The 27,593-nt window shown below is 36.4% G+C and overlaps 1 protein-coding gene across 1 annotated transcript in view; it reads right to left on the minus strand.

Annotated features, from left to right (window-relative positions):
• Nucleotides 1-430: 430 nt before the first annotated feature.
• LOC132546964 (uncharacterized) overlaps nucleotides 431-27,593 on the minus strand; it is a 57,224-nt gene continuing 30,061 nt past the window's right edge. The window contains exons 10-23 of the mRNA XM_060210697.1: nucleotides 25,608-25,628; nucleotides 22,398-22,554; nucleotides 21,353-21,495; nucleotides 21,074-21,130; nucleotides 20,069-20,247; nucleotides 19,762-19,914; nucleotides 16,250-16,451; nucleotides 15,496-15,585; nucleotides 14,962-15,125; nucleotides 13,805-13,852; nucleotides 8,818-9,006; nucleotides 8,399-8,478; nucleotides 7,666-7,770; nucleotides 431-6,865 (exon numbers count right to left, since the gene is read on the minus strand). Coding sequence (XP_060066680.1) covers nucleotides 6,702-6,865; nucleotides 7,666-7,770; nucleotides 8,399-8,478; nucleotides 8,818-9,006; nucleotides 13,805-13,852; nucleotides 14,962-15,125; nucleotides 15,496-15,585; nucleotides 16,250-16,451; nucleotides 19,762-19,914; nucleotides 20,069-20,247; nucleotides 21,074-21,130; nucleotides 21,353-21,495; nucleotides 22,398-22,554; nucleotides 25,608-25,628 — 1,752 coding nt within the window. The 3' untranslated portion in view covers nucleotides 431-6,701. The remainder of the gene's footprint in view (nucleotides 6,866-7,665; nucleotides 7,771-8,398; nucleotides 8,479-8,817; nucleotides 9,007-13,804; nucleotides 13,853-14,961; nucleotides 15,126-15,495; nucleotides 15,586-16,249; nucleotides 16,452-19,761; nucleotides 19,915-20,068; nucleotides 20,248-21,073; nucleotides 21,131-21,352; nucleotides 21,496-22,397; nucleotides 22,555-25,607; nucleotides 25,629-27,593) is intronic.

Consider the following 27,593-nt stretch of genomic DNA (forward strand, 5'->3'; position numbering starts at 1 on the left):
CTAGTCTGCTATTGCTTTCATGGCAGTAAGGTTTCATGTTTGCTCGAGTAAAAACCATTTTAGTTTGTATCCTTATAAGGGATTGTTAAAGCATTTTCCACTGAAGTTGTAATTCTATAACGTCAAGAAAATGACCTTTTATTCCTATGACCTTAATTAAAGAAATAACCAGCATATACTACATCTACAGATATTTTCTCTCTATGACTTTCAACATCTATGATTATACTTACACATACTGAAATATCTTTATGTAGTTCCAGCAGATGACAAGTCGGGATACAGATGACCTGTATGTTGAACTATGAACTCTCGTGACCTTGACGTTAAGTAAAACATACTGGCAATGTGGACGAAGATTATATGCAGAATGTTATACTGTCAGTGGTGAAAAAATAGATTATATGTCAAGAAAGGAAGACATCAGAGATTTTGTTGTACAATATCTTTATGATATAAGTTGTATACATGAACAAGGTGATTAGGAAGGAACTGAGAATGGCACACAAAGGTAGTAAGGTAGACATCATCATAAAACACAAGATATCTTACCATATAACTCCTGTATCTTATCATCAAACATAATGTATGCATCTGATTATAAGACGTTATGTCTGTATCTTAACATAAAACATTAAGTCTGCATCTTAAATCATAATATATATATATCTAACTATACAACATCATGACTGCATCTTCTCATAAAACATTATGTCTATGTCTTTAAAATCTTTGTTTCTGAACAAACCACATCATGCCTGTATCTTCACATAAGACATTCAATCTAGATCTTAAGGACACTAAGCCTAGATGTTATCATAAGACATCATGCCTAGGTCTTATGTTAAGACATAAAGTCTAGATCTTAAGGCCACTAAGCCTAGATCTTATTATAAGACATCATGCCTAGGTCTTATGTTAAGACATAAAGTCTAGATCTTAAGGCCACTAAGCCTAGATGTTATCATAAGACGTCATGCCTAGGTCTTATGTTAAGACATAAATTCTAGATCTTAAGGCCACTAAGCCTAGATCTTATTATAAGACATCATGCCTAGGTCTTATGTTAAGACATAAATTCTAGATCTTAAGGCCACTAAGCCTAGATCTTATTATAAGACATCATGCCTAGGTCTTATGTTAAGACATAAAGTCTAGATCTTAAGGCCACTAAGCCTAGATGTTATCATAAGACATCATGCCTAGGTCTTATGTTAAGACATAAAGTCTAGATCTTAAGGCCACTAAGCCTAGATGTTATCATAAGACATCATGCCTAGGTCTATGTTAAGACATAAAGTCTAGATCTTAAGGCCACTAAGCCTAGATCTTATTATACGACATCATGCCTAGGTCTTATGTTAAGACATAAAGTCTAGATCTTAAGGCCACTAAGCCTAGATGTTATCATAAGACGTCATGCCTAGGTCTTATGTTAAGACATAAATTCTAGATCTTAAGGCCACTAAGCCTAGATCTTATTATAAGACATCATGCCTAGGTCTTATGCTAAGACATAAATTCTAGATCTTAAGGCCACTAAGCCTAGATCTTATTATAAGACATCATGCCTAGGTCTTATGTTAAGACATAAAGTCTAGATCTTAAGGCCACTAAGCCTAGATGTTATCATAAGACATCATGCCTAGGTCTTATGTTAAGACATAAAGTCTAGATCTTAAGGCCACTAAGCCTAGATGTTATCATAAGACGTCATGTCTAGGTCTTATGTTAAGACATAAAGTAGAGATCTTAAGGCCACTAAGCCTAGATCTTATTATAGGACATTATGTCTAGATCTTGTCATAGGGCATAAATTATAGAACTTAACGTAAGCCATTAAGCCTAGACCTTGTCATAAAACATTAATGCTAGATCCTATAGTAAGACATTATGTCTAGATCTATCATAGGACATAAAGCAAAGAACGTAACACAAGACATAAAGTCTAACTTTCATCATAAAACGTCAGTTTGAATCTTAGTATACAACATATCTGTATCTTATAAAACATTGGTCTCTCAAAATCTCATTACTAAATATACAGAATGTCACAATCTTATGATAAAAACCAAGGAAGATGTAATTCATTACCAAAAAGACAATATTTATATCATAATACATAATGCTTTTATCATAAAATCAGAGAAAATGTCAGGATATTATAAAACAGACAATGATCATATCTTTTATCTTCAGAAGCAGACATAATGTCAGATCTCGTAGTACAGACAAAATCTTATTGTACAACATGATATGTTTCTCCTAAGAACAGGCATGAAATTTATATTGGTAAGTAAAAAATTTGTTAAGTTTTCATGAAGGTGAAAATTTGACCTTGACAATGAAACAATAAACAGAAAGTAACAATATTGCTTTAACAATGAACTTCTCAGTGAAACATTGATCCCGGGAGAAATATAACAGATATCCTCAAAACCATAGACTTAAATAATAGATTTTTACAGTAATAAAAGACACCTTTACAAAAAACAGAAGTATAATCATTTCTTTTATCAAAATAGAAATAAAATTATAACAGGACATGAAATCAAAGAAATCACTTGGTAGCATTGTACATACAGTATTACATGTAATATATTTAATATACAAAATAATCACAGCAACAAGATCTCAAGTTTGGATTGAGAAATATCATAAAGGATTCTGTACTGGTCTTAAGCTTTATAAACAGACCTACTACCACTCAGCTGGAAGGTGGATACATATTTGTGTAGTTCACTGAACCGGTGTGACAACTATGAATTAACACTGAAACAGTCATATACCTGTTGGTATATATTACCAATTTAGATAGCAATACATTTCAATTCTTTTCTTAATCAAATTTGTATATTGTCACATCACACGAATATCATTAATGAAATCAGAAAATTAAATAAGTGACATTTTTAACAAGGATACTCACCTTTAATTCTTTTTACAATTAAAGGTAACAACATTTTTAGTTGTGCAATATCAGAACTATGAACTCTCAAGCTAATTATATTCAAACCACTTTGCCCTCTGTACCTTATCATCTGTCAACAGGTATGAAGTGAAACAAGAGGTCTTATTTAAATTAAGTTGATAAAATTTTATTCTGGAATAAAATTACATATTTAAAATGAATCAAAGCATATGATATCAAAAGTTAATTCAAAAGACACACCTGTATAGATAATTTATGTTTATTTAATTCAAATTACTGATTGTGTTTACTACCAATGCACTGAACAAAAGATTGATATGGAAATATCACCCACAGAAGTCTGGTGAACATCACTTTCTGTTTATTTTTTCAGATGTATACAAATTACTAAAGAATACAATGAGAACAGTGAACAACCTTTGTTACATTTTTGTCTGTTCATTCTCTGGCTCCGTTTTAAATGTTCAGGAAAAAATGACAAAATCAATTTTATAAAGAGTAAAATCTTACATTCCACTAGTAATTAATCAGGTGTTACCACACATACATTTACCTGTCATACTACCTCCCATTATACAAGTTCTCAATCAAAGTAAGTTATACAAATATCTATAGTGTAAGTTTGTATAACATATTTCAGCAGAGTGCACATTAATCTTTGTTTCTTGTTGAACAGAGTTTATAAATGTAGGTTTAAGATCCACATTTGATATTTTACGTAAGAAGATCAGTGGGATCTATAGGTATGTGAGTCTCAGTAGTTTAAGCCTTGGTGTGAGGACAATGGACAGATAATCCTTATCATATCAACATACTGAGATATAAGTCACTTTAATATTACAACATCACCTGTCAATTCCTCAGATATTTGATAAAAGCATTTAAATTTGCATATCCTTTCTAGAGTCAGTAGATAAAGTGCACCATACAGCATTGCATATGAATATTTATATATCTTTTTAGCAGTAATAAAATATTCAATCATATGATTATAGATATATGTTAAATCATCAATCAATTAAAAAAAATTAATACAAGAAAATATTTTTACTTCAGAAATAAGCTTATCTTTGTCCATTGAATGCAACATCAAATCAGTTCATATTCAAAATAAAGCAGTTTTCAGATACTACACATTTTTCAAATCATCTATCTCAGACAAAATAAATGTGATACATTTTTAAAAAAAATGAAGTAACATTTGAAAAATAAAGTAAAACCAAATTATAAAGAAATATTAAAACTGACAAAAATCATATATAGATATGTTTCAAATGGATATATCCTGTTTCTGGAGAATAATCTATGTCAGACACCTGTGCTAACTGATTACAAACGATGCAGTGAGTTTTAACATTAGGATCTTACATTAGTTGTCTTAGGATCCATTTTGGCGGGTCTGTCTTGGCCGCAATGAAACAAACCTTAGAGAAAACTTTGATACTATAGATATATGGTTCTTTCTCTGTCACCAAACATTCCACACATTTAATTTATTATTTTTAATTTACAATGTGATAGTGTAAGTGATGGTATCAAATTGAATGTTGTGATTTTACCACTTTCATCATTTCTATAGATATTGTGTAGAACAGGAGTCTATCACATTAATTAGCTTGTTGCTTTTTAAGTATTATGGAATTTATTTAAGAAAATTCATCATGAATAACATTCATTGAAATATTTCCAACCACTAAGTCCAAACTCTTGGCGGGATAACATACATATAATCATTGTTGTTCATGGATTGTGTACCGTCAGCTCTGGCAATGGTTATAGTGAAGTATATCATACAACTTTAAAATATTATAGTTCATTGTAATAATACAACTTGAAAAACTTTACCTGTTTAAATATGAATACAAAAATAATTCAAATCATTTAGCAAAATATATATGAAAAGTTTATAAATCAAACTTGAAGTGGACCTCAAATTAACATGATATATGCTAATTATTAGTAATTTAAAGTCATCATTTAACCAATGTTGAATTGCTGCATTAAAAATGTTTAAAACCAAAACAATTTGCAGTATGGAAATCCAGCTAATACCAAGGTATGATAATGAGTTACCAGTCACACCTCAAGGGACATAACTGTGTAATTACTGGGGGCTGTTACAGTACCATGGTTGTAGTAGCAACAGACTTGGTTCCTATATGTGACATTCCCCTGTGTTATATACTCAATACACCAGGTACATGTACAAGAAACTTGATATTGGAATAAACTTGTGATATGTTCAAATATAATTTCAATTACAAAATATGTAAAGCACCTGTGCTGATAAGAAATGAATTTAACGAGATATTGCCTGGTTAAGAGAGAACAAAAATCATTTTCAAAGTGATGAGAATAAGTGTCACCAATTTATCTACAGAGACATATACAACACTTCATTAAGGAGTTCAGACAATTTGTGATCTAAGTGTTATTGGAAGACAACCTTGTCTACTACAACATCTTACTATCATTGTATGGCAGTGATATATATCTTCCAGACACTGAGTCATTCTTCATCAATTTCTGGTTTAAAATTATAAAAAAAATGTCTCCTGGGAAAACTGTCTTCTATGACAGTTAAAATGATTTGATGAACGCTGTTAGGAAAGTAAAGTCATCAGCTCATCAGTACAAATTGTATTCAAATGACTGATATTCATCGCTGTGACTTCCTTTATCTATTTTTTATAAGAAGTATAATATAAAATATCACATCGTCTATGTAATGCTGAAAGCTTTAGATAGTTTAGCAGTATACCTAGGTCACACCTGTTTCCATCAGAAACTTCATTAAAATGTGAGATTACACAGAACACATTATACTCTATATGTTTTGGCAATATTTTGTGTAAATGTAAAACATTGTAATGGAAACAACAGGATTTGAACTCAAGACCTACATATTGTAGATAGAAAGCTAGCTTTCATAAGTGAATGCCCCAGCTCAGTTTCATCACAAAACACTGTTTTCTAAACAGAAGTACTATCTACTCACACACTCCCAAAAGTTGATAGTGCAGTACAATAATGTTGGAATGAATTTGACTCCCAAATGTAGGAAATTTTAATATTTTAATGTTTCATTAGAAAAATGCCAGCATTTTTCTGTTGAATGATTGATACTACAGTAAATGTTCTTCCCGTTGTTACTCTGGATAAATAGCCGTTAAAATTCACCAAACAGTACTGTAATCAAATCTCAGTCATACCCCATAATTGTTGACATTTCTGTGTCTGTGAAATTATTCAGTAAGTTCTGTGATCATTAGGAGTATACAACATGTAAACAATTTTCTAACGTGTCTTTGTCCAGCTCCTTCACAAGTGAGTTCTGAACAAGAAAAGACCAATTCTCAACATTGGTCATTCTCCTGACACTTCCATATATTCCAGTGTTTTTTCATACACACACATACAAAAGGCTTATATAATTATACCCAACAAAAGTTGACATCGCGGATATCCAAGTAAGTCCCATCCTGTAAAAATTCTACTTGGAGAAAGGAAAACAATACAGCAGTTTTATCAGGAGTATTTCTGTCTCCATCGGAATCCTCTGGGGAAATTTAAAGGATGTCTTAATGCATATTTCTCTTTACAATCCCACGAAAAAAATCCTGAGGACGAAAAAACTTTGATGTGAATCTCATTCTTCAATGTCAATATTTATGATTGTCAAGTCAAATGATCTGGAGGTGAATCATTTTCACTGAAAAGCTTGTTTTCACTGCGTACAGTGTAATTTTAAAGCTTTTTAAGATCTTGATCATGCTGTTGAGTACACATCACCGTAGTCCTGTGATGCCAATAACAGTCTGTATCGCAGACGTAAGTTTCGTGCCCTGACATGCGAGTTGACAATTTCTGTGGTGCTGGTAGCAGGAAACCAGCCTCTCTCTCCATCGCGAATTCTCTCCCCTTCATACCAACCTGTCATACAGAAAATCAATGACTCGTTGAGATTTCAGTGTAGAGTGTAATCAATCATTAAAAAAATGGACAATGTAATTTTTGTCAGTTTTTTTTTCAGAATCTGTCGGTCCCAATTTGGTCAATTTGCTCCTATTAGGCCCAGCTCCTTCCACCCAGGAGCCCCCAAGATTCATTGTTTATACAAAATTAAATCCCCTTCATTGAAGATTGTTTAAGTTCAAAGCTGAACAAAATCCAATCATCCTAGAGAGGAAGGATTTTACAGAATTCACTAAATTTCCCCTTTTTGGCCCCACCCCTCAGGCCCCAGGTGGTGGGTGGGGTTGGAGGGTAGGTGTTGGGGGTGGGGATGAGATACTTCATTTATACAAAATTGATTCTCCATCCCCCAAGGATGCTTCTGACCAAATTTGGTCAAAATCTGCAGTCGCTTATGACTTGTAGTGTTTTAAAGACATTGTTGAAGGATGATAAATGCCAAGGTAAGGCAACAAATATCTAGATCCTACAGATCAGGCCCCACTTGCATAAAACATCTCAACTTGATATTTCCTCAAGTCGAGATTTTCCTCAGCTAATATCTCCTCAAAAACGACTTGTATAAAATTTTCTCCAGGAACAGGAGGAAGTCATCGGCTAGGATGTCCTGAAATTCCTTGAGGAATTTTCATACAAGATATTTTCAAGGAGATGTTAGCTGAGGAAAATCTTGACTTGAGAAAATCTCAAGTTGAGATGTTTTATACAAGTGGCGCCAGGTGACCTAACAAACAAGTGATAAACGTAACAAATCTTACCATCGCCCATTTTCTTGAATACATTGATGACATCTGATTCTTCAAGACTTAATTCATCAGGCTCTGTAGCTGTGTACTTGGTTGTACATTGTACTTGAGGACAATCTGAGAAGAAACAAAATTGATGTTTAATCACTTTATTTCCAAAGAAAACTGCTTGTTTTGTAATGAGATGCCTTCCTGTTCCTTCTCTTAACATCACAAACCTTGCATAATTTCTTTTGATCTTAACTAATTTTGTGTTATGACTGTGATCTTTATAGGTCTTGTTTCATAAATATAACCTTGACCCAACCTAGTATAATGATTCTGCACTAGACACAGCCTAGTTTAACATTGCGACCTTGACAAAGTCTAGAATAATGACTGTGACCTTGACACACCCTACGATTATGCTTGTGTTCTCTCTTGTTCTCCTAATATGACTTTGACACAGTACAATATTATGACTGCAACCTTGCCACACCCTTGTTAAACTACTGTGACCTTGCCACATCCCTGTTTTATGACTGTGACCTTGCCACACCCCTGTCTTACATCTATGAACTTGCCACATCCCTTTTTACAACTGTGACCTTGCCACACCCCTGTTTACCAACTGTGACCTCGACACACCCCTGTTTTCCAACTGTGACCTTGCCACACCCGTTTTACAACTGTGACATTGTCACACCCTGTGATCTTGCCACATCCCTGTTTTACAACTGTGACCATGACAGAACCTGATACCTACCCCATTCTTCGTAGATTTTCTCTGTGTCATTTTCCTTTGCTGATGGACTGAGAGAATCAATCCATCGTGTTCTGTCACTCCTGTAAAATGTATTGTATATGAATTATTACTTTGAATCTTTAGTACAGAATGGAATATTAAAATCCGCAAAAGCTTTTAATATGCAAAAGCTCCAAATTAACGAATATCTTAATCCCTTTTTGTTTGAACATGCCAATTCATTCAGCAAAATTACCTGTAAGTTTCTTACATGAAAAAGACCGATTGTGGCCTCAAATTGAAGAATCCTGAATTTGAAACTGTAATTTTATCTCATTTCAAACCAAGATATTTATATGTTAGAGAATTGTCTATATCTATCTATATTTCTAGTACACAGCTTCATAATGAACTGAATTCCAAACTATTGAAAAGCTTACGGAGATTTGCAGGATAAGATGAGTTCCGTGTGTTTCTGTTCATGATTCTCCAACAAGACAACAACAAAGAGATTTTTACATCCACTCGGAGCTCCCTGCGGCAGGTACCGGGATTTGTCAGTATTATCCAGTGTTTCAACATGTAGGGCATTTCTTGGAGCATAATCGTTGACAACATATTGTGTGCTACTGGAAAAGAAAAACATTCAATACCATAATTCATGGGAGAAGACTTAAAAAAAAATTTCTGAAAAATTGAAATAAATGATAGAAGTAACATAGGCGTATAATAAGTTAATCTGTTTTTTGTTTGTTTTGAATACACATCACTTTTTCATCTCTTTTGCGCAGAAATTGTATATTTATAATTGTATTAACAATGAAATTAAAAAAAGTAACCAATCACAATTCCAATAAATCAAACTTCAGTCAGACTTCCTTGATTTTATTTTATTTTATTTTTAGGTTTTAGAGAACAAACTACAGCACACAACAGCATATCTTATATTATTACAGAAAATTTAAATCTGTTTCCATGAAAAATATCTAGAAGCCATATTACATCAATAGCATAATTTACCACCAAATTGTTTGTGGATTTATATCTGATTCTGTAGGTTCTAAGAGGAATAGAGGCCTAGAGCTGATCAAGTAAATAAGAGTTATCTCCCCTCTCTCTGAAACTTGTTAAGAAGCCTTTCATGCTTGCATGGTTTGTCTGGTGAGTTTATCACCATGTGAACAGTCATCGAGACATTTTGAGAAAGAGTCTCCTTATAGTAACAGGTGGTTAACTTATTGAATACCATATGGGAGGCCCACCCCTTGCCATCCAAAGGGTAAAGTGTCTACCCGAAAGACAGTCACATCAACACAGATCAGTCTATTTTTAAGCTTCTCGAGAAACACAAACCACCATAAGTAGTGAGTGTTGAACCATGCATCTCTGATCTTATCACCTTGGGTTATGTAGGCTCTAACTTAGCTCAGGGGCTTGTAGCATCAGGGTGACTTAGGGGCTTGTAGCATTCAGGGTGACTTAGGGGCTTGTGGCATCAGTGTGACTTAAATTCACAAATGTGGCAATCCATTCCTTCAGTCTCCACACTCAACTGAATCACTTTACACAATGCATGGCATTTTTTCACTGTAAATATAATTTTTCTGGGGATTGTCATTTGTTTTTTTTCATCACATGTGTCAGTTTTCTGAGGATTGTGATGTGTTTTTTTTCATCACATGTGTCAGTTTTCTGGGGATTGTGATGTGTTTTTTTTTCATCACATGTGTCAGTTTTCTGAGGATTGTGATGTGTTTTTTTTCATCACATGTGTCAGTTTTCTGGGGATTGTGATGTGTTTTTTTTTCATCACATGTGTCAGTTTTCTGGGGATTGTGATGTGTTTTTTTTTCATCACATGTGTCAGTTTTCTGGGGATTGTGATGTGTTTTTTTTTTATCACAGGTGTCAGTTTTCTGGGGATTGTGATGTTTTTTTTTCATCACGTGTCAGTTTTCTGGGCGTGAGTTTTGTCCTCGTGAAACATTTCTAAAGAGTATGTATTGTTCATGGTGACACATCAGAGTTTATTCAGACAATTGTTCAAACATGTTGGAACAAATTGTGTAGATATGCCATGAAAATGACATGAAAAATAACAATTTATCCTTCTGTAAGTTAAAAAAGGCTTGATAAACCATTTTATAATTTTGATTATAGAAATTATGTTTATGCACAATCACATGATATTGCTGTATATTATACATGAGAATGAAGGCATCGTTTACAAGCCTCTCTGATCACCAGTAATCTTGTATTTCTTTTCTTTCTCTCCATCTATATATATAATAATGTTGTAAACTTCCGTTTACCGTATTGGTTCTGATGAAAATATTGTGGAGTGAAATTCATCAGTGATTATTTGTACAAATTTAACAACGCAATTAACGTTTAAGTATTGAAAACACTAATTCTGGAGCTGATGAAAACACAAGCAATATGAACTTCCAAAAATAAATTCAAAGCTGTAAGAAAATTATACAACTACAATAAAACTGAATTAAAAGCAAAAATGAAACTCAAACGAAAAAAATCTAAGCAATGACATGAAGATAAAAAGCAGAAAAACTTTTTTTCATATATTTGGGTTTTTTTTTTATCTCAATCAAAACAGTATCAGTCTGGAATTAAAGGTCCATGCACATTGTTTAACTGTTAGTCATCAAGCTGAAAAAAAAAATCTCATTAAATTTACTGGAGAATGAGACATGAACTGCTGACAATATACCTTTACAACATTTAAATACCAACTGTACAAGGAATATATCACACTTTCTATGTCTCCCTATCATACATCTTAACTGAAGAGAAACAAGCTTGAAAGGTCAAGCAGAACATATTTGCCAAGTGAATCTTACTTTGAACTTTTCCAAAATTACATTTATTCTGCAAAAAGCTAGACTGCAGAGATGTAACGCTGACAGTAAACTGGCAAGATATGGCTCCTTAAAGCATTTTCATCTTACATCGCCTATCAAACAATTCTAATTTTGACAAACGAATCATTTACTGTTCTTTGTAACACAGGTAGTCAGACACATAACTCAGCTTCTATCAATGATGTCACAGTCTGATATCCATGTTAAAATCACTATGCATATAAACCAAAATGACTTAAGTAGTTATATGTCTGGGTTCAGATTTCACAAGATTTCAAATTAACACTTGCAAACATGCTATCAGTAGATTTAAGACTTCGATATGTCAAAATGGCACTGTTGCTGTGTTAAAGAGCAACTCAGTGTGGTTTGTTCATTAAGTACAGACACATAAGATACCAATTGAAGCTAGGAAATCTCTGTAAAACATGTATGCCCCAGCTCTCATGCATAATGTGACCTTTGACCCTTTTACCTCTACTTCTGACTGACAATAATATGATTAGGTGTAGAACATGATGTTATGATACTATAGGGTAAGTGTGAACCAGGATCTGATCAGGTGTAGAACATGATGTTATGATACTACAGGGTTAGTGTGAACCAGAATCTGATCAGGTGTAGAACATGATGTTATGATACTACAGGGTTAGTGTGAACCAGAATCTGATCAGGTGTAGAACATGATGTTATGATACTATAGGGTAAGTGTGAACCAGGATCTGATCAGGTGTAGAACATGATGTTATGATACTACAGGGTTAGTGTGAACCAGAATCTGATCAGGTGTAGAACATGATGTTATGATACTATAGGGTAAGTGTGAACCAGAATCTGATCAGGTGTAGAACATGATATTATGATACTACAGGGTTAGTGTGAACCAGAATCTGATCAGGTGTAGAACATGATGTTATGATACTATAGGGTAAGTGTGAACCAGAATCTGATCAGGTGTAGAACATGATGTTATGATACTATAGGGTTAGTGTGAACCAGAATCTGATCAGATGTAGAACATGATGTTATGATACTATAGGGTTAGTGTGAACCAGAATCTGATCAGGTGTAGAACATGATGTTAAGATACTATAGGGTAAGTGTGAACCAGAATCTGATCAAGTGTAGAACATGATGTTATGATACTATAGGGTTAGTGTGAACAGAATCTAATCAGGTGTAGAACATGATGTTATGATACTATAGGGTTAGTGTGAAACAGAATCTGATCAGGTGTAGAACATGATGTTATGATACTATAGGGTAAGTGTGAACCAGAATCTGATCAGGTGTAGAACATGATGTTATGATACTATAGGGTAAGTGTGAACCAGAATCTGATCAGGTGTAGAACATGATGTTATGATACTATAGGGTAAGTGTGAAACAGAATCTGATCAGGTGTAGAACATGATGTTATGATACTATAGGGTAAGTGTGAACCAGAATCTGATCAGGTGTAGAACATGATGTTATGATACTATAGGGTTAGTGTGAACCAGAATCTGATCAGGTGTAGAACATGATGTTATGATACTACAGGGTTAGTGTGAACCAGAATCTGATCAGGTGTAGAACATGATGTTATGATACTATAGGGTTAGTGTGAACAGAATCTGATCAGGTGTAGAACATGATGTTATGATACTATAGGGTAAGTGTGAAACAGAATCTGATCAGGTGTAGAACATGATGTTATGATACTATAGGGTAAGTGTGAACCAGAATCTGATCAGGTGTAGAACATGATGTTATGATACTATAGGGTTAGTGTGAACCAGAATCTGATCAGGTGTAGAACATGATGTTATGATACTACAGGGTTAGTGTGAACCAGAATCTGATCAGGTGTAGAACATGATGTTATGATACTATAGGGTTAGTGTGAACAGAATCTGATCAGGTGTAGAATGTGTCTAACATGTTTCTCCAACACAAAATCCACAGCTGTACCAACTGAGCTGAAGAAGCTTGCTCTGTCAGCTGTATTTTATGAACAAGCCACACTGATGTATTTCTTTACACATGTCATGTAAGCAAAATGACATTAAACTCCAATAATCATCTGACTTCACTGAACCATGCTGTATCTATTTTGATTTGATTTTATTGATTCCGAAACTGCTGCCTTATCAAATCAAGATAATTAAAACACTTGATATTTACCTAAATATTTTCACTACAATAATTAGTGTCAAAACATGCTTTCTAATCAAAACCTTTTTATGGATCTAAAAAAACAATACACTATTGAATTAAAATAAAATACAATGCTATCTGATCAGTCCTTCCACTCTGACATTTCCAGGTATAAATTTTACATTTGAGAAAGCTAATTCTAAATGAAGTCATAGCTCATTTTGCTATGATATACCATTTGCCTTTTCTTTTTGTATCTCTGTAGGAAATCATGCTGTACAAGATATCTGTTAAGAATGTCAGAAAATGCTTTAGTAAAAGTTGAAATATGCAGGGCAAAGTTGTCTGAACAATTTGACTAATTTTGATGGAACTCCATGCGAAAGGAAATGAATGATGGCGTACTTACAGTAAATCGTTAATGTTCTGAGGCGTGAAACTATACGAGAATCTATTTCTGAAATTGATTAACAATGAAGTCTGACGAAAAAAGTCACAGAAACAAAAACATTATACATAACATGCATACCAAAGAGTTGTCTCCCTTTACAACACTGGTCACAAACACACAAAGACGTCCACAGGAAACACTCAACAAAATCAGTTTAAAAATCAGAAATTGAAATATATAGCAAGGGAGGAAATCCATTCATCATTAGATTGGGTGCTTGCTGCCTTTAAGAACATCTTGTATGATTATGGATGATACTGTTTCATCAGCCAAACCACCATATAACACAAAATATAATGAAAATTGATGTGTAGGTGTTGATTCATTACCAATGTTATTAATATGTTAGTATCAAGCCAGTCATATTATAACCAAAACTAAATTATTTCAAGAAGAAAGTTTCCAGATTTCTCTTTCATATTTCTGCAAATTTTTTTTATATCACAGTAGATAAGTAATACATGTCTCAGGAGATGCAGTTTTTGATAGATGAAAAAGTCCAGTACGAAAAATGAAATGAAAAAATGAACAAGTTTCTAAGAAAGTTATACTTCAGATTTCTACCTGATACGACAATGTGATAATTGTGACACACAACATATACTGAAAAAAAATCACATACACACATCAACATTTTCTATAAATCAAGCAAAACTCTTTCGGTATGTCATCAGTTATTCAGCTTTTTTTATTTTAATATTCCTGATACCATCATAAAATTAATTTTGATAACCACCAGCTGGTACAAGTCAAGGGTTAACACAGAAACATTATGATGAATTCTTTTGATGTAGTCATGAGATTGTAATACAAAACAAGAGGCCCAAAGGTCACCTGGATATTTAAGTCAATAAGGCAAAACTTTTACATTTTTTTGAAAGAAAAATATTCCCCTTGATGAGCTTCACCCCAAAGATACAGCTTTAAATTCCCAGGGGGTGGGGACAGAGATCAGATGTTAATCTCTTGAATTTCTAATCACTAGGTCTATTTAACTGGAGATTTCTAATGAATTGAGTAATTCAATTTCTCCAGAAGCCACTGAAAAAATGAGGTCACAAAAAAGCACAAAGAAATATTTAACAAAAAAAACTGAAAATACAGGACTATTATACCTTTTCTTTTTGCTGATGAGGATGATATCATTGAATAAGAAGATGTTTACAGCTTGTTTCGTTTTCCCTTTCCGTAAAGGAAGTCGACTTGATGTGTCTGTTAATACCCTAGTTAGCTCCCCTTGTTTAAGCAAATACCGGGAAGCAGATACAAGTGGGATTTCCTACAAAAAATAACACAACATCAGTATAATTAACACATTTGTCTCCCCTGAAGTCCTGGATACTATAAAATCTGTTGGTTTCTTCCATTTATCAAATAAATTTAATCAAATTAGGAGTTAAATTGAATTATCGAATGTAAGTTGAAGTACATTTAAAGATTTGCTTTTAAAAATAATATAAAAAATTCAATGCATCTGAGAAAACATAGATAAATATTTCATAAATATATACATGATGATATAAAAGAAACCATATTAGATTCTCTACATATCACTGACATTAAGCCTATGATTCTATATTTGGGAAGTCTGTACTGTTGAGGCTTGGAAACATTCATGATGATATGTTCTCAACTTTCATTACACTTACTTTGACCTTGAACTCCAGATTTTGCACCAAGCGACACATTTGTTCTGTCTGCTGCATCTTCTTAGCTCCATCGTTACATTTCCGTACGACCTAAACAAAAAAGAAAAAAAAGAGGATTAATACATTTTTATGTAATATAGACAGGTGATCCAGATTTTGTTAAAGAAAGACAACTCTATCTCACACAAGGTGGAAAAAGGCAACTATATCTCATAATAGGTAGGGAAAGACAACTCTATCTCACTCAGGTAGGGAAAGACAACTCTACCTCACTCAGGTAGGGAAAGACAACTCTATCTCACTCAGGTAGGGAAAGACAACACTATTTCACAAAAGGTAGGGAAAGACAACTTTTACTCACAAAGGGTCAGGAAAAGACAACTCTATTTCACTCAGGTAGGGAAAGACAACTCTATCTCACTCAGGTATGGAAAGACAACTCTATCTCACTCAGGTAGGGAAAGCCAACTCTATCTCACTCAGGTAGGGAAAGACAACTTTTACTCACACAGGAAAATAGGAAAATACATGTTATAACACTCTAACAGTAGGATTACATCATCATTATATATAGTGTATCAATTTGAAAAGGTCATTAATTCTTGTTGCAATATATACATTTCATTACCACAGCTTCCAATAGGTTATGATTTTATTTGGATATATGCGAGAAAAAAGATCAAACATGTCTGTTCTGTGTTTTGAACCAACACATGTGAAGAGGGACAGAAATATAGGTCAATAGCAATCTTACCTTGTTGAGTGCATCAAGAGCTCGTGTAGCACCCTTGTGTTGCTTGGTGGCAGGCTCCATACGGTGGCAGATGGCATCCACTAGGAGAGGAAGTCGAGTGATTCGCTGCATCGGGAGGAGAAGGAAGGACATCATTGGAAGACCTTGACATTCAGGACTATTCTCCATTCGTTTGATGGCATCCGAAAACTCTTGCTTCTTCCTGTTAATTCACCAGAATTATTTCTGATATAATCAACCATAGACAAAACAGTTGATGTATATCACCAATATGTTGGAAGTCATTTCATTAATTATAGAAACTAATGGCTGAGTATTTCTCCTGTGTGAAGATCTCTCCCAAAACACCTCACATTCCTGTACATAACACCCCAGAATCTCCCCCTTAAACACCTCACATTCCTGTACATAACACCCCAGAATCTCTCCCAAAACACCTCACATTCCTATGCATAACACCCCAGAATATCTTCCAAAACACCTCACATTCCTGTACATAACACCCTAGAATATCTTCCAAAACACCTCACATTCCTGTACATAACACCCTAGAATATCTTCCAAAACACCTCACATTCCTGTACATAACACCCTAGAATCTCTCCCAAAACACCTCACATTCCTGTACATAACACCCCAGAATCTCTCCCAAAACACCTCACATTCCTATACATAACACCCCAGAATCTCTCCCAAAACACCTCACATTCCTGTACATAACACCCCAGAATATCTTCCAAAACACCTCACATTCCTGTACATAACACCCTAGAATCTCTCCCAAAACACCTCACATTCCTATGCATAACACCCCAGAATATCTTCCAAAACACCTCACATTCCTGTACATAACACCCCAGAATCTCTCCCAAAACACCTCACATTCCTATACATAACACCCCAGAATCTCTCCCAAAACACCTCACATTCCTATCTCTACATAACACCCCAGAATCTCTCCCAAAACACCTCACATTCCTGTACATAACACCCCAGAATATCTTCCAAAACACCTCACATTCCTGTACATAACACCCTAGAATCTCTCCCAAAACACCTCACATTCCTATACATAACACCCCAGAATCTCTCCCAAAACACCTCACATTCCTGTACATAACACCCCAGAATATCTTCCAAAACACCTCACATTCCTGTACATAACACCCCAGAATATCTTCCAAAACACCTCACATTCCTGTACATAACACCCTAGAATCTCTCCCAAAACACCTCACATTCCTATACATAACACCCCAGAATCTCTCCCAAAACACCTCACATTCCTGTACATAACACCCCAGAATATCTTCCAAAACACCTCACATTCCTGTACATAACACCCCAGAATATCTTCCAAAACACCTCACATTCCTGTACATAACACCCTAGAATCTCTCCCAAAACACCTCACATTCCTGTACATAACACCCCAGAATCTCTCCCAAAACACCTCACATTCCTATACATAACACCCCAGAATCTCTCCCAAAACACCTCACATTCCTGTACATAACACCCCAGAATATCTTCCAAAACACCTCACATTCCTGTACATAACACCCCAGAATCTCCCCCTTAAACACCTCACATTCCTGTACATAACACCCCAGAATATCTTCCAAAACACCTCTCATTACTGTACATAACACCCCAGAATCTCTCCCAAAACACCTCACATTCCTGTACATAACACCCTAGAATCGCTCCCAAAACACCTCACATTCCTATACATAACACCCCAGAATATCTTCCAAAACACCTCTCATTCCTGTACATAAAACCCCAGAATCTCTCCCAAAACACCTCACATTCCTGTACATAGCACCCCAGAATCTCTCCCAAAACACCTCACATTCCTGTACATAGCTCCCCAGAATCTCTCATAAACACATCACAGGAATTTTAGTTCAGTTATAATGTAACGAGACTGTAGAGCTTATGTGGAGCAGAAATATTGACAGAAATAAGGAGGTTTTTTTATTTTGTACATTTTTATATTATTTCTGAGGATCATTGCCATCAACAAGAGATCCCAGATGGATCTTGGCACCCACCATTTGAGGATCTATTTTCAGTTCTTGAAGATTTGTTTATTTTTTTTTGTTTGTTACAGGTGTTGTAAATGTTCATGAACTGGTCTTCATTGAATGTACTCAATGATGGCAAAAGATATTTTTATTAAGCACTTATTAGCAAATATCATTTGAAAAAGATCCCAAAGTATCATTAGATAGCAGTCAGTTACAAGTAGATAATGGACAATATGTTTGTGCTGTATTACTGTCGACATCCAAGATGGTAGCCTGTGGGCCACCTTGATTTCAAATCAGTCCAAAAAAGGTACAATGCACAACTAGGGACCAAGGGAAACCAATATCTATGAAATATCAGAAGGATCCATCCAGTACTTCCTCAGATATAGCAGTAACAAGATTTTACTCTCAAAATCCAAGATGGCTGCCTATCAGCAATCTTGATTTCGGATCAGTCCAAAAAGGTACAATGCACAACTTGGAACCAAAGGGAACCTGCACATGAAATTTGAGAAAGATCCATCCAGTACTTTCCAAGAAATAGCAGTAACAAACTTTTACATCCAAAATCCAAGATGGCCACCTGTCAACCATCTTGAATTCGAATCAGTCCAAAAGAGGTACAATGCACAACTAGGGACCAAGCGGACCCTGCATATGAAATTTGAGAAAGATCCATCCAGTACTTTCCAAGAAATAGCAGTAACAAACTTTTACATCCAAAATCCAAGATGGCCACCTGTCGGCCATCTTGAATTCGAATCAGTCCAAAAAAGATACAATGCACAACTAGGGACCAAGGGGAACCTGCATATGAAATTTGAGAAAGATCCATCCATTACTTTCCAAGAAATAGCGGTAACAAACTTTACTTCCAAAATCCAAGATGGCCACCTGTCGGCCATCTTGAATTTGAATCAGTCCAAAAAAGGTACAATGCACAACTAGGAACCAAGGGGAACCTGCATATGAAATTTGAGAAAGATCCATCCAGTACTTTTCCAGAAATAGCGGTAACAAGAATTGTTTACGGATGGACAGACGGACCACGAATGCAGGGCAATTTGAATACCCCACCATCTGATGATGGTGGGCTAATAAATCTAGAACAGGCTATACTGTAGACATTACTGGTAGATGTGACATTCATGTCTCAATGAACATTCACTGAGATGTTCATGTTTTGAAAGCATCACGCTATGTGAGCAGAGGATGTATCAGTGAAAATTTTCCTTCCATTGTCCGTGTTGTCCTAGCAAGTTTTTCTAGACCCTTGAAAAAGCATCAGCTGGTCAATCAGCCATCTTGTAGGTGACCACAATGCATTATGGGTAGGACTGCCATAGTAAATGCGCCCCACAGAACATAACAAAAACAAAATTAATGAAAAGGGAGGTAATAAGTTATTTCACGCATGACTTTTCGTTGCCTTCTGCTGGACTTTATTTTGCGTAATTTAACAAATATTCCACTTACATGAGTTCCTGTACTTGTCGCTCCTGGAATGTCTGGTTGCTACAGTAACGGACATAACATTCAAACTTTGCGTTAGCGTGGCTCTCTATGACAGAGGAGATATCTTCCATTAGAACTGACTCCTGCCATTTGGCCTCAAGTGCCGAAAGAAATCTACAAGACCAAACAAACAAAATCGGATATTTTCAGACATCAAGAAAATGCAAATGATAGAATTAATAGATGTCACATGAAGCAATCACTTCAACTCTGTCAGTATAAAGCCATTAAACTACACCATCATTTGTCTTATATCTTCCTTGATTACCTTTCACTGGTGTCCCGAATGGATCCAATATTTGAGAAAATGACATGGCGTTCCTGTCTTGTAAGGACACAGCGGTCGGAATGTTCAGCAGAGAATTCTTGTGAGAGGAGGAACGTGTTCATCAGGACATTGAGACTGCGAAGATATGTTGCCTCTGATGTGATGATTTCAAAGGTTGCCTGTGATAAGAGAAGAAAACTTTAATGTAATGTTCCTTGTTTATCTCCTGATCAATGTTTCCCATTATTTCCCCCACTATACTGTGGTGTTTTTACTACCTCGCCTCTTTTTTGATATTGTCCATCTTTACAAATGTCTAACTGAACCCAAACTTTTTCACCAACCTTATCTCATTCTAGTTTTCCCTGGTGTCTCCTATAAGCTATTTAGCTCTACTTCTGTTTATTACAACATTCTACCCAAACCATCTCCAGAATATTCACACATGCTATCTACTCCAGTAACTTCTGAGAAATTCAATATGCAGCCTAATGTGATATACTAGTTTCCCGTAATTCTGTCTGACCAGATTCTTGAAAATTCAACTTTTGGCTGACTTTATTAAGAAGGAATCTGTCTGAGGTAGAATAGACAGTGATGATGCTTAACAAACTACAAATAGAAAAACATATTTTTGTGATTACCTCCCCTTATAACCATCAGATCAGCCCTTCTCTTGTGATTACCTCCCCTTACAACCATCAGATCAATACCTCTCTTGTGATTACCTCCCCTTATAACCATCAAATCCACCCTTCTCTTGTGATTACCTCCCCTTATAACCATCACATCCATACCTCTCTTGTGATTACCTCCCCTTATAACCATCACATCCATACCTCTCTTGTGATTACCTCCCCTTATAACCATCAAATCCACCCTTCTCTTGTGATTACCTCCCCTTATAACCATCACATCCATACCTCTTGTGATTACCTCCCCTTATAACCATCAAATCCACCCTTCTCTTGTGATTACCTCCCCTTATAACAATCACATCCATACCTCCTGAATCTTTCGTTCTTGTGATGACATTTTTTCTAAGAGACCACTCTCCTTGACCTACAAATTAAAAACACAAAAATAATAAGAACACACAACTTTTATCAAATGAAGACACAACTTCACTAATTTTTTCTATTATCGAATAACTTATCAGTAAAATGATTAAACTAAAATGGCCTACATTAAGCTGAGATAAATTTCTACAACAAGATATGAACTTATGGTGTGAAAACCAAATGAATTCAATTTTTACTTTTAAAAACAAAAGGATTGAAATACCTCAGGCATCTCACACCACAAAGCTCTCATCGCAGTTCCAGATTTCTTGGTAAACATCTCCAGTGTTGATGCCTTAACACGATCGACTTTTGTTTCCGTTGGAGTTTCGATGACATCATCTAATGCCTCATAAATCCTCTCATCTGCCAAGTACACAACACTATGACTTGGAGGACATTAAAGGGCTTCACACAATCATGTAACAAAGTGCTCTACACAAGATCTAATCTAAACAAGAGATCCTAGAGAGATCTTGACACCCAGCATTGTTTGATCTTTATTTGATTTCTGAATAGTGGATCTTTTCCTTTCTCTTTTACTTATAATGATAAGAAATTTGTACATTCCTTTGCAGCAAAAGTGATGAAAATCTTTAACTGCAAAACCAAGATGGTTGCCTGGAACCCATTTTTTTTGTTTTTTTTTTTGTTTTTTTTTAACTGATCAGTCCCAAAATTAAAGGGGAACAACAAGGGGCCAAACAGTGCCTACACTGGAAATTTGAGAGAGGTCCATTCTGTATTTTTCAGAAATAGTGATAACAAACTTCAGCAGGTGAAATCTGCTTGTCTGCAATGTTGTTTTTCTGATCAGTCCTATAATCAAACGGGCACAATCAGGGACCAAGAGGAACCTACATATGAAATCGAAGAAAGATCTAGGCAGTAAAATTCTGAAGAAATAGCAACAACACACTTTCAAACTCAAAATCCAAGATGGCCACCTGTCAGCCATTTTTGTTTTTCTGATCGGTCTCAAAATTCAATGGGCAATTCTCAGGAAAAAACAACAACACACTTCATAAGGCAAAATCCAGGATAGCTACTCGTCAGCTATTTTGTTTTTCTGATCAGTGTTGATCCATTTGATGGTGACAGAACAATTGTATTGACACAACCCCAACCCCAACCCCCCCCGGAACTCCCCAACCCCTCCTCCCTTAACATTCATACTGAATATTGTATCATTTATCATCTGTTTACAGTGTTTCAATACAAGATCTAACTGAAGAAGTTAAAAAGTTAAACTTTTTAATGGAACATACCATCCTCTTCATCATCACTTTCAGCATGCATCACAGAACATTTCTTGCTGGCACGAGACGCCATGTTTTTGTGATAATATTGATAAAGAGGCTCTGCAGCATGAATTTTTGGTGTGTAGCGCTCCCCGAGTGTGCCGTATAGCTGGTCCTCATCCTCCTAGAAACAAACACACAAAATCATCATTCCAACAAATCACTTCATTAATATTCCTGAGACAAAAATGGTCACACCTCATATTAATATTCCTCTGACTAGAAAGGACACACCAACTGAATCTCCAGCCAATCATATTTAATATTCCTCTGACTAGAAATGGCACACCAACTGGATCTCCAGCCAATCATATTTAATATTCCTCTGACTAGAAATGGCACACCAACTGAATCTCCAGCCAATCATATTTAATATTCCTCTGACTAGAAATGGCACACCAACTGAATCTCCAGCCAATCATATTTAATATTCCACTGACTAGAAAGGACACACCAACTTGATCTCCAGCCAATCATTTAATATTCCTCTGACAAAGAAAGAATCTCAGATACACAAAATTGTCCAATCAAACATGGAAACACAAAATAAATGTCATACAAATCACTAGTGCACAAAATAATTGTCCAATCAAACAGGGAAACACAAAATAAATGTCATACAAATCACTAGTGCATAAAATAATTGTCCAATCAAACAGGGAAACACAAAATAATTTCCTCCAAATCACTGGTGCATAAAATAATTGTCCAATCAAACAGGGAAACACAAAATAAATGTCATACAAATCACTAGTGCATAAAATAATTGTCCAATCAAACAGGGAAACACAAAATAAATGTCATACAAATCACTGATGAATTGAATTATTGTCCAATCAAACAATCACATCAAGACACACAGAATCATCTTGTGATAAAATCCAACATTCCAATAAATAAAAAACAAATATCGCACATAATTCAGAGAATTTAAACATGCACCTCACAAATATTGTATGTTTTCATGTATATTTTGCAATCCAACTTTTTTGAAGATTCATTTCAATGAATATCTTTTAAATTCACTTAACATTGTGCAACATTCTGTAATTTTCCCACTCTAAACATTATGTTAGTACAGCACACATGGAGCCTGATGAAGGAGCACACAGACAGTGGAGGAACTGATGGGGATATACAGCCAGTGGTATTCAGAATATGTTTTCTTAGATATAAGATAAGTTCTGAGATAATCTAGTGGTATAGTGTAGGTAGTAGGACAGAATACACTAGTAAGAAAGCTTCTTCACTTTTACATTATCTATCATCTCTAATTCTTTAGGTAATTTAAGAATAAAGAGACAGCTGTGTCTGAGAGAAGCCTGCCTTAATCTCAACATGACCTTGACCTTAGCATAGTACAAACAACCCTGGCTTCCTATCGAGTATATATAACTAGTAAATACATCTAATGTGAGGATAAGCATGTTATTGAGTAAAATCTTAGAACAAACAACCATATAATAATGCCTTCAAAGTCAATAACAGAAATTTGCTACCTGTGACCTTGACCCCCCCTTACTGCAAGGTCATTACTATCAGTACATATCCAAGATTTGTTATCAGAATAAATAAGTCTAATCATATCATATATCTTTTTATAAGATAATGAGGACATTTTTGACTTTTCTGTTATTTTTTTACAATTCTTTACTATCATTTATGTAAATAGTAAAAATTCTCATATATTTCACCAAAATACATGGATTAGACAACAGTAAGAAAAGGAGAGACCCTTTCCTGGATCTGTAGGACAATAGGTATTATACTTTAGGCAGGTTATCAAATTTGACTAGATTTCATTCATTGAGAATGATTTAAAGCTAAGGCAAACTGTGACATGCAGATATAACGTGTCATCTTAATTTATCTTAATATCAAAAATACTGCATAGCCTCCATGTTGTTAAAACTTTTCCTACACTTATTGATATGTCTAGATACAAACTATAACGTATAGCTGACATTTAATTTAAGGTGGGAGTTAGACTCTCCTTGTCCTTGGACAGACAAAAGAGAACTGAGGGTTAGACTCAGAGACAAACAGTCCTTGGACAGACAAAAGAGAACTAAGGGTTAGACTCAGAGACAAACAGTCCTTGGACAGACAAAAGAGAACTAAGGGTTAGACTCAGAGACAAACAGTCCTTGGACAGACAATTAGAAACTAAGGGTTAGGCTCAGGGACAAGCAGTCCTTGGACAAACAATAGAGAACTGATAGTTAAGCTCAGGGACAAACAGTCCTTGGACAAACTAAAGAGAACTGACAGTTAGGCTCAGAGACAAACAGTCCTTGGACAGACAATTAGAAACTAAGAGTTAGGCTCAGAGATAAACAGTCCTTGGACAGACAAAAGAAAACTGAGAGTTAGACTCAGAGACAAACAGTCCTTGGACAGACAATTAGAAACTAAGGGTTAGGCTCAGACAAACAGTCCTTGGACAAACTAAAGAGAACTGACAGTTAGGCTCAGAGACAAACAGTCCTTGGACAGACAATTAGAAACTAAGAGTTAGGCTCAGATAAACAGTCCTTGGACAGACAAAAGAAAACTGAGAGTTAGACTCAGAGACAAACAGTCCTTGGACAGACAATTAGAAACTAAGGGTTAGGCTCAGAGACAAACAGTCCTTGGACAAACTAAAGAAAACTGACAGTTAGGCTCAGAGACAAACAGTCCTTAAACAGACAATTAGAAATGAAGGGTTAGGCTCAGAGGTAAACAGTCCTTGGACAGACAATAGAGAACTGAGAGTTAGACTCAGGGACAAACAGTCCTTGGACAAACAGCAACATATCTAAAGATCTATTATCAACATATTTGCTTGTCTATCAAGCTCATGCATAGTTTTGTAAGAAAGTTTCATTTCCGCTGTCTAAAGCATATTCAAATTTCCTACACATTCACAGCTTTTGTCTCATAACAAAGTACAGCTAGGCAGGATTCAAGCTGAAGATTCTATTACATAACAAAGAATTGCCATACAGAATTCTGGCTGAAGATTCTATCACATAACAATGTATGGCCATACAGGGTTCAGGCTGAAGCATACATATTTCAAGCTAATGTATGTCTTCCACCAGACATACATTTTGCTAATAACATTCCATTTTTCCTTGGTAAGGATATTCACAGGTAGAAAAAATCGTAATAAATTTGCAAGACATTACTTACTGGATCAATGGTGGTGAACTTCTGTAATATTTACACAACTCTTGTTGATAAACATCTCTATCATCAATAACATACAGTTTAAATGGATCAGATTTGTGTGTGTGTGTACTGTGTTACTGATGGTGGGTGAGGTGGTCAGGGTGATGGTGGGTGAGGTGGTCAGGGAAAGTGTTGGTCTTACAGAGGTTCTGTGTTACTGATGGTGGGTGAGGTAGTCGGGTGATGATGGGTGATGATGGGTGATGGTGGGTGTGGTCAGGGTGATGGTGGGTCAGGGAAAGTGTTGGTCTTACAGAGGTTCTGTGTTACTGATGGTGGGTGAGGTGGTCAGGGTGATGGTGGGTGAGGTGGTCAGGGAAAGTGTCTGTCTTACAGAGGTTCTGTGTTACTGATGGTGAGTGAGGTAGTCGGGTGATGATGGGTGAGGTGGTCAGGGTGATGGTGGGTGAGGTGGTCAGGGAAAGTGTCTGTCTTACAGAGGTTCTGTGTTACTGATGGTGAGTGAGGTAGTCGGGTGATGGTGGGTGAGGTGGTCAGGGAAAGTGTCTGTCTTACAGAGGTTCTGTGTTACTGATGGTGAGTGAGGTAGTCGGGTGATGGTGGGTGAGGTGGTCAGGGAAAGTGTTGGTCTTACAGAGGTTCTGTGTTACTGATGGTGGGTGGGTGAGGTGGTCAGGGTGATGGTGGGTGAGGTGGTCAGGGTGATGGTGGGTGAGGTGGTCAGGGATGGTGGGTGAGGTGGTCAGGGAAGTGTTGGTCTTACAGAGGTTCTGTGTTACTGATGGTGGGTGAGGTGGTCAGGGAAAGTGTTGGTACAGAGGTTCTGTGTTACTGATGGTGGGTGAGGTGGTCAGGGTGATGGTGGGTGAGGTGGTCAGGGAAAGTGTCTGTCTTACAGAGGTTCTGTGTTACTGATGGTGGGTCAGGTGGTCAGGGTGATGGTGGGTGAGGTGGTCAGGGTGATGGTGGGTGAGGTGGTCAGGGAAAGTGTTGGTCTTACAGAGGTTCTGTGTTACTGATGGTGAGTGAGGTAGTCGGGTGATGATGGGTGAGGTGGTCAGGGTGATGGTGGGTGAGGTGGTCAGGGAAAGTGTCTGTCTTACAGAGGTTCTGTGTTACTGATGGTGATGGTGGGTGAGGTGGTCAGGGTGATGGTGGGTGAGGTGGTCAGGGAAAGTGTGTTACAGAGTTCTGTGTTACTGATGGTGAGTGAGGTAGTCGGGTGATGATGGGTGAGGTGGTCAGGGTGATGGTGGGTGAGGTGGTCAGGGTGATGGTGGGTGAGGTGGTCAGGGAAAGTGTTGGTCTTACAGAGGTTTCTGATGTGTTACGGGTGATGGTGGGTGAGGTAGTCGGGTGATGATGGGTGAGGTGGTCAGGGTGATGGTGGGTGAGGTGGTCAGGGAAAGTGTTGGTCTTACAGAGGTTCTGTGTTACTGATGGTGGGTGAGGTAGTCGGGTGATGATGGGTGAGGTGGTCAGGGTGATGGTGGGTGAGGTGGTCAGGGTGATGGTGGGTGAGGTGGTCAGGGAAAGTGTTGGTCTTACAGAGGTTCTGTGTTACTGATGGTGGGTGAGGTAGTCGGGTGATGATGGGTGAGGTGGTCAGGGAAAGTGTCTGTCTTACAGAGGTTCTGTGTTACTGATGGTGGGTGAGGTAGTCGGGTGATGATGGGTGAGGTGGTCAGGGTGATGGTGGGTGAGGTGGTCAGGGAAAGTGTCTGTCTTACAGAGGTTCTGTGTTACTGATGGTGGGTGAGGTAGTCGGGTGATGATGGGTGAGGTGGTCAGGGTGATGGTGGGTGAGGTGGTCAGGGAAAGTGTTGGTCTTACAGAGGTTCTGTGTTACTGATGGTGAGTGAGGTAGTCGGGTGATGATGGGTGAGGTGGTCAGGGTGATGGTGGGTGAGGTGGTCAGGGAAAGTGTTGGTCTTACAGAGGTTCTGTGTTCTGATGGTGTTAGTCGGGTGATGGTGGGTGAGGTGG

The sequence above is a fragment of the Ylistrum balloti genome, unplaced genomic scaffold (assembly GCF_031769215.1).
Source record: "Ylistrum balloti isolate Yb309-2 unplaced genomic scaffold, AGI_CSIRO_Ybal_v1 Utg369926, whole genome shotgun sequence".
NCBI lineage: Eukaryota > Metazoa > Mollusca > Bivalvia > Pectinida > Pectinidae > Ylistrum > Ylistrum balloti.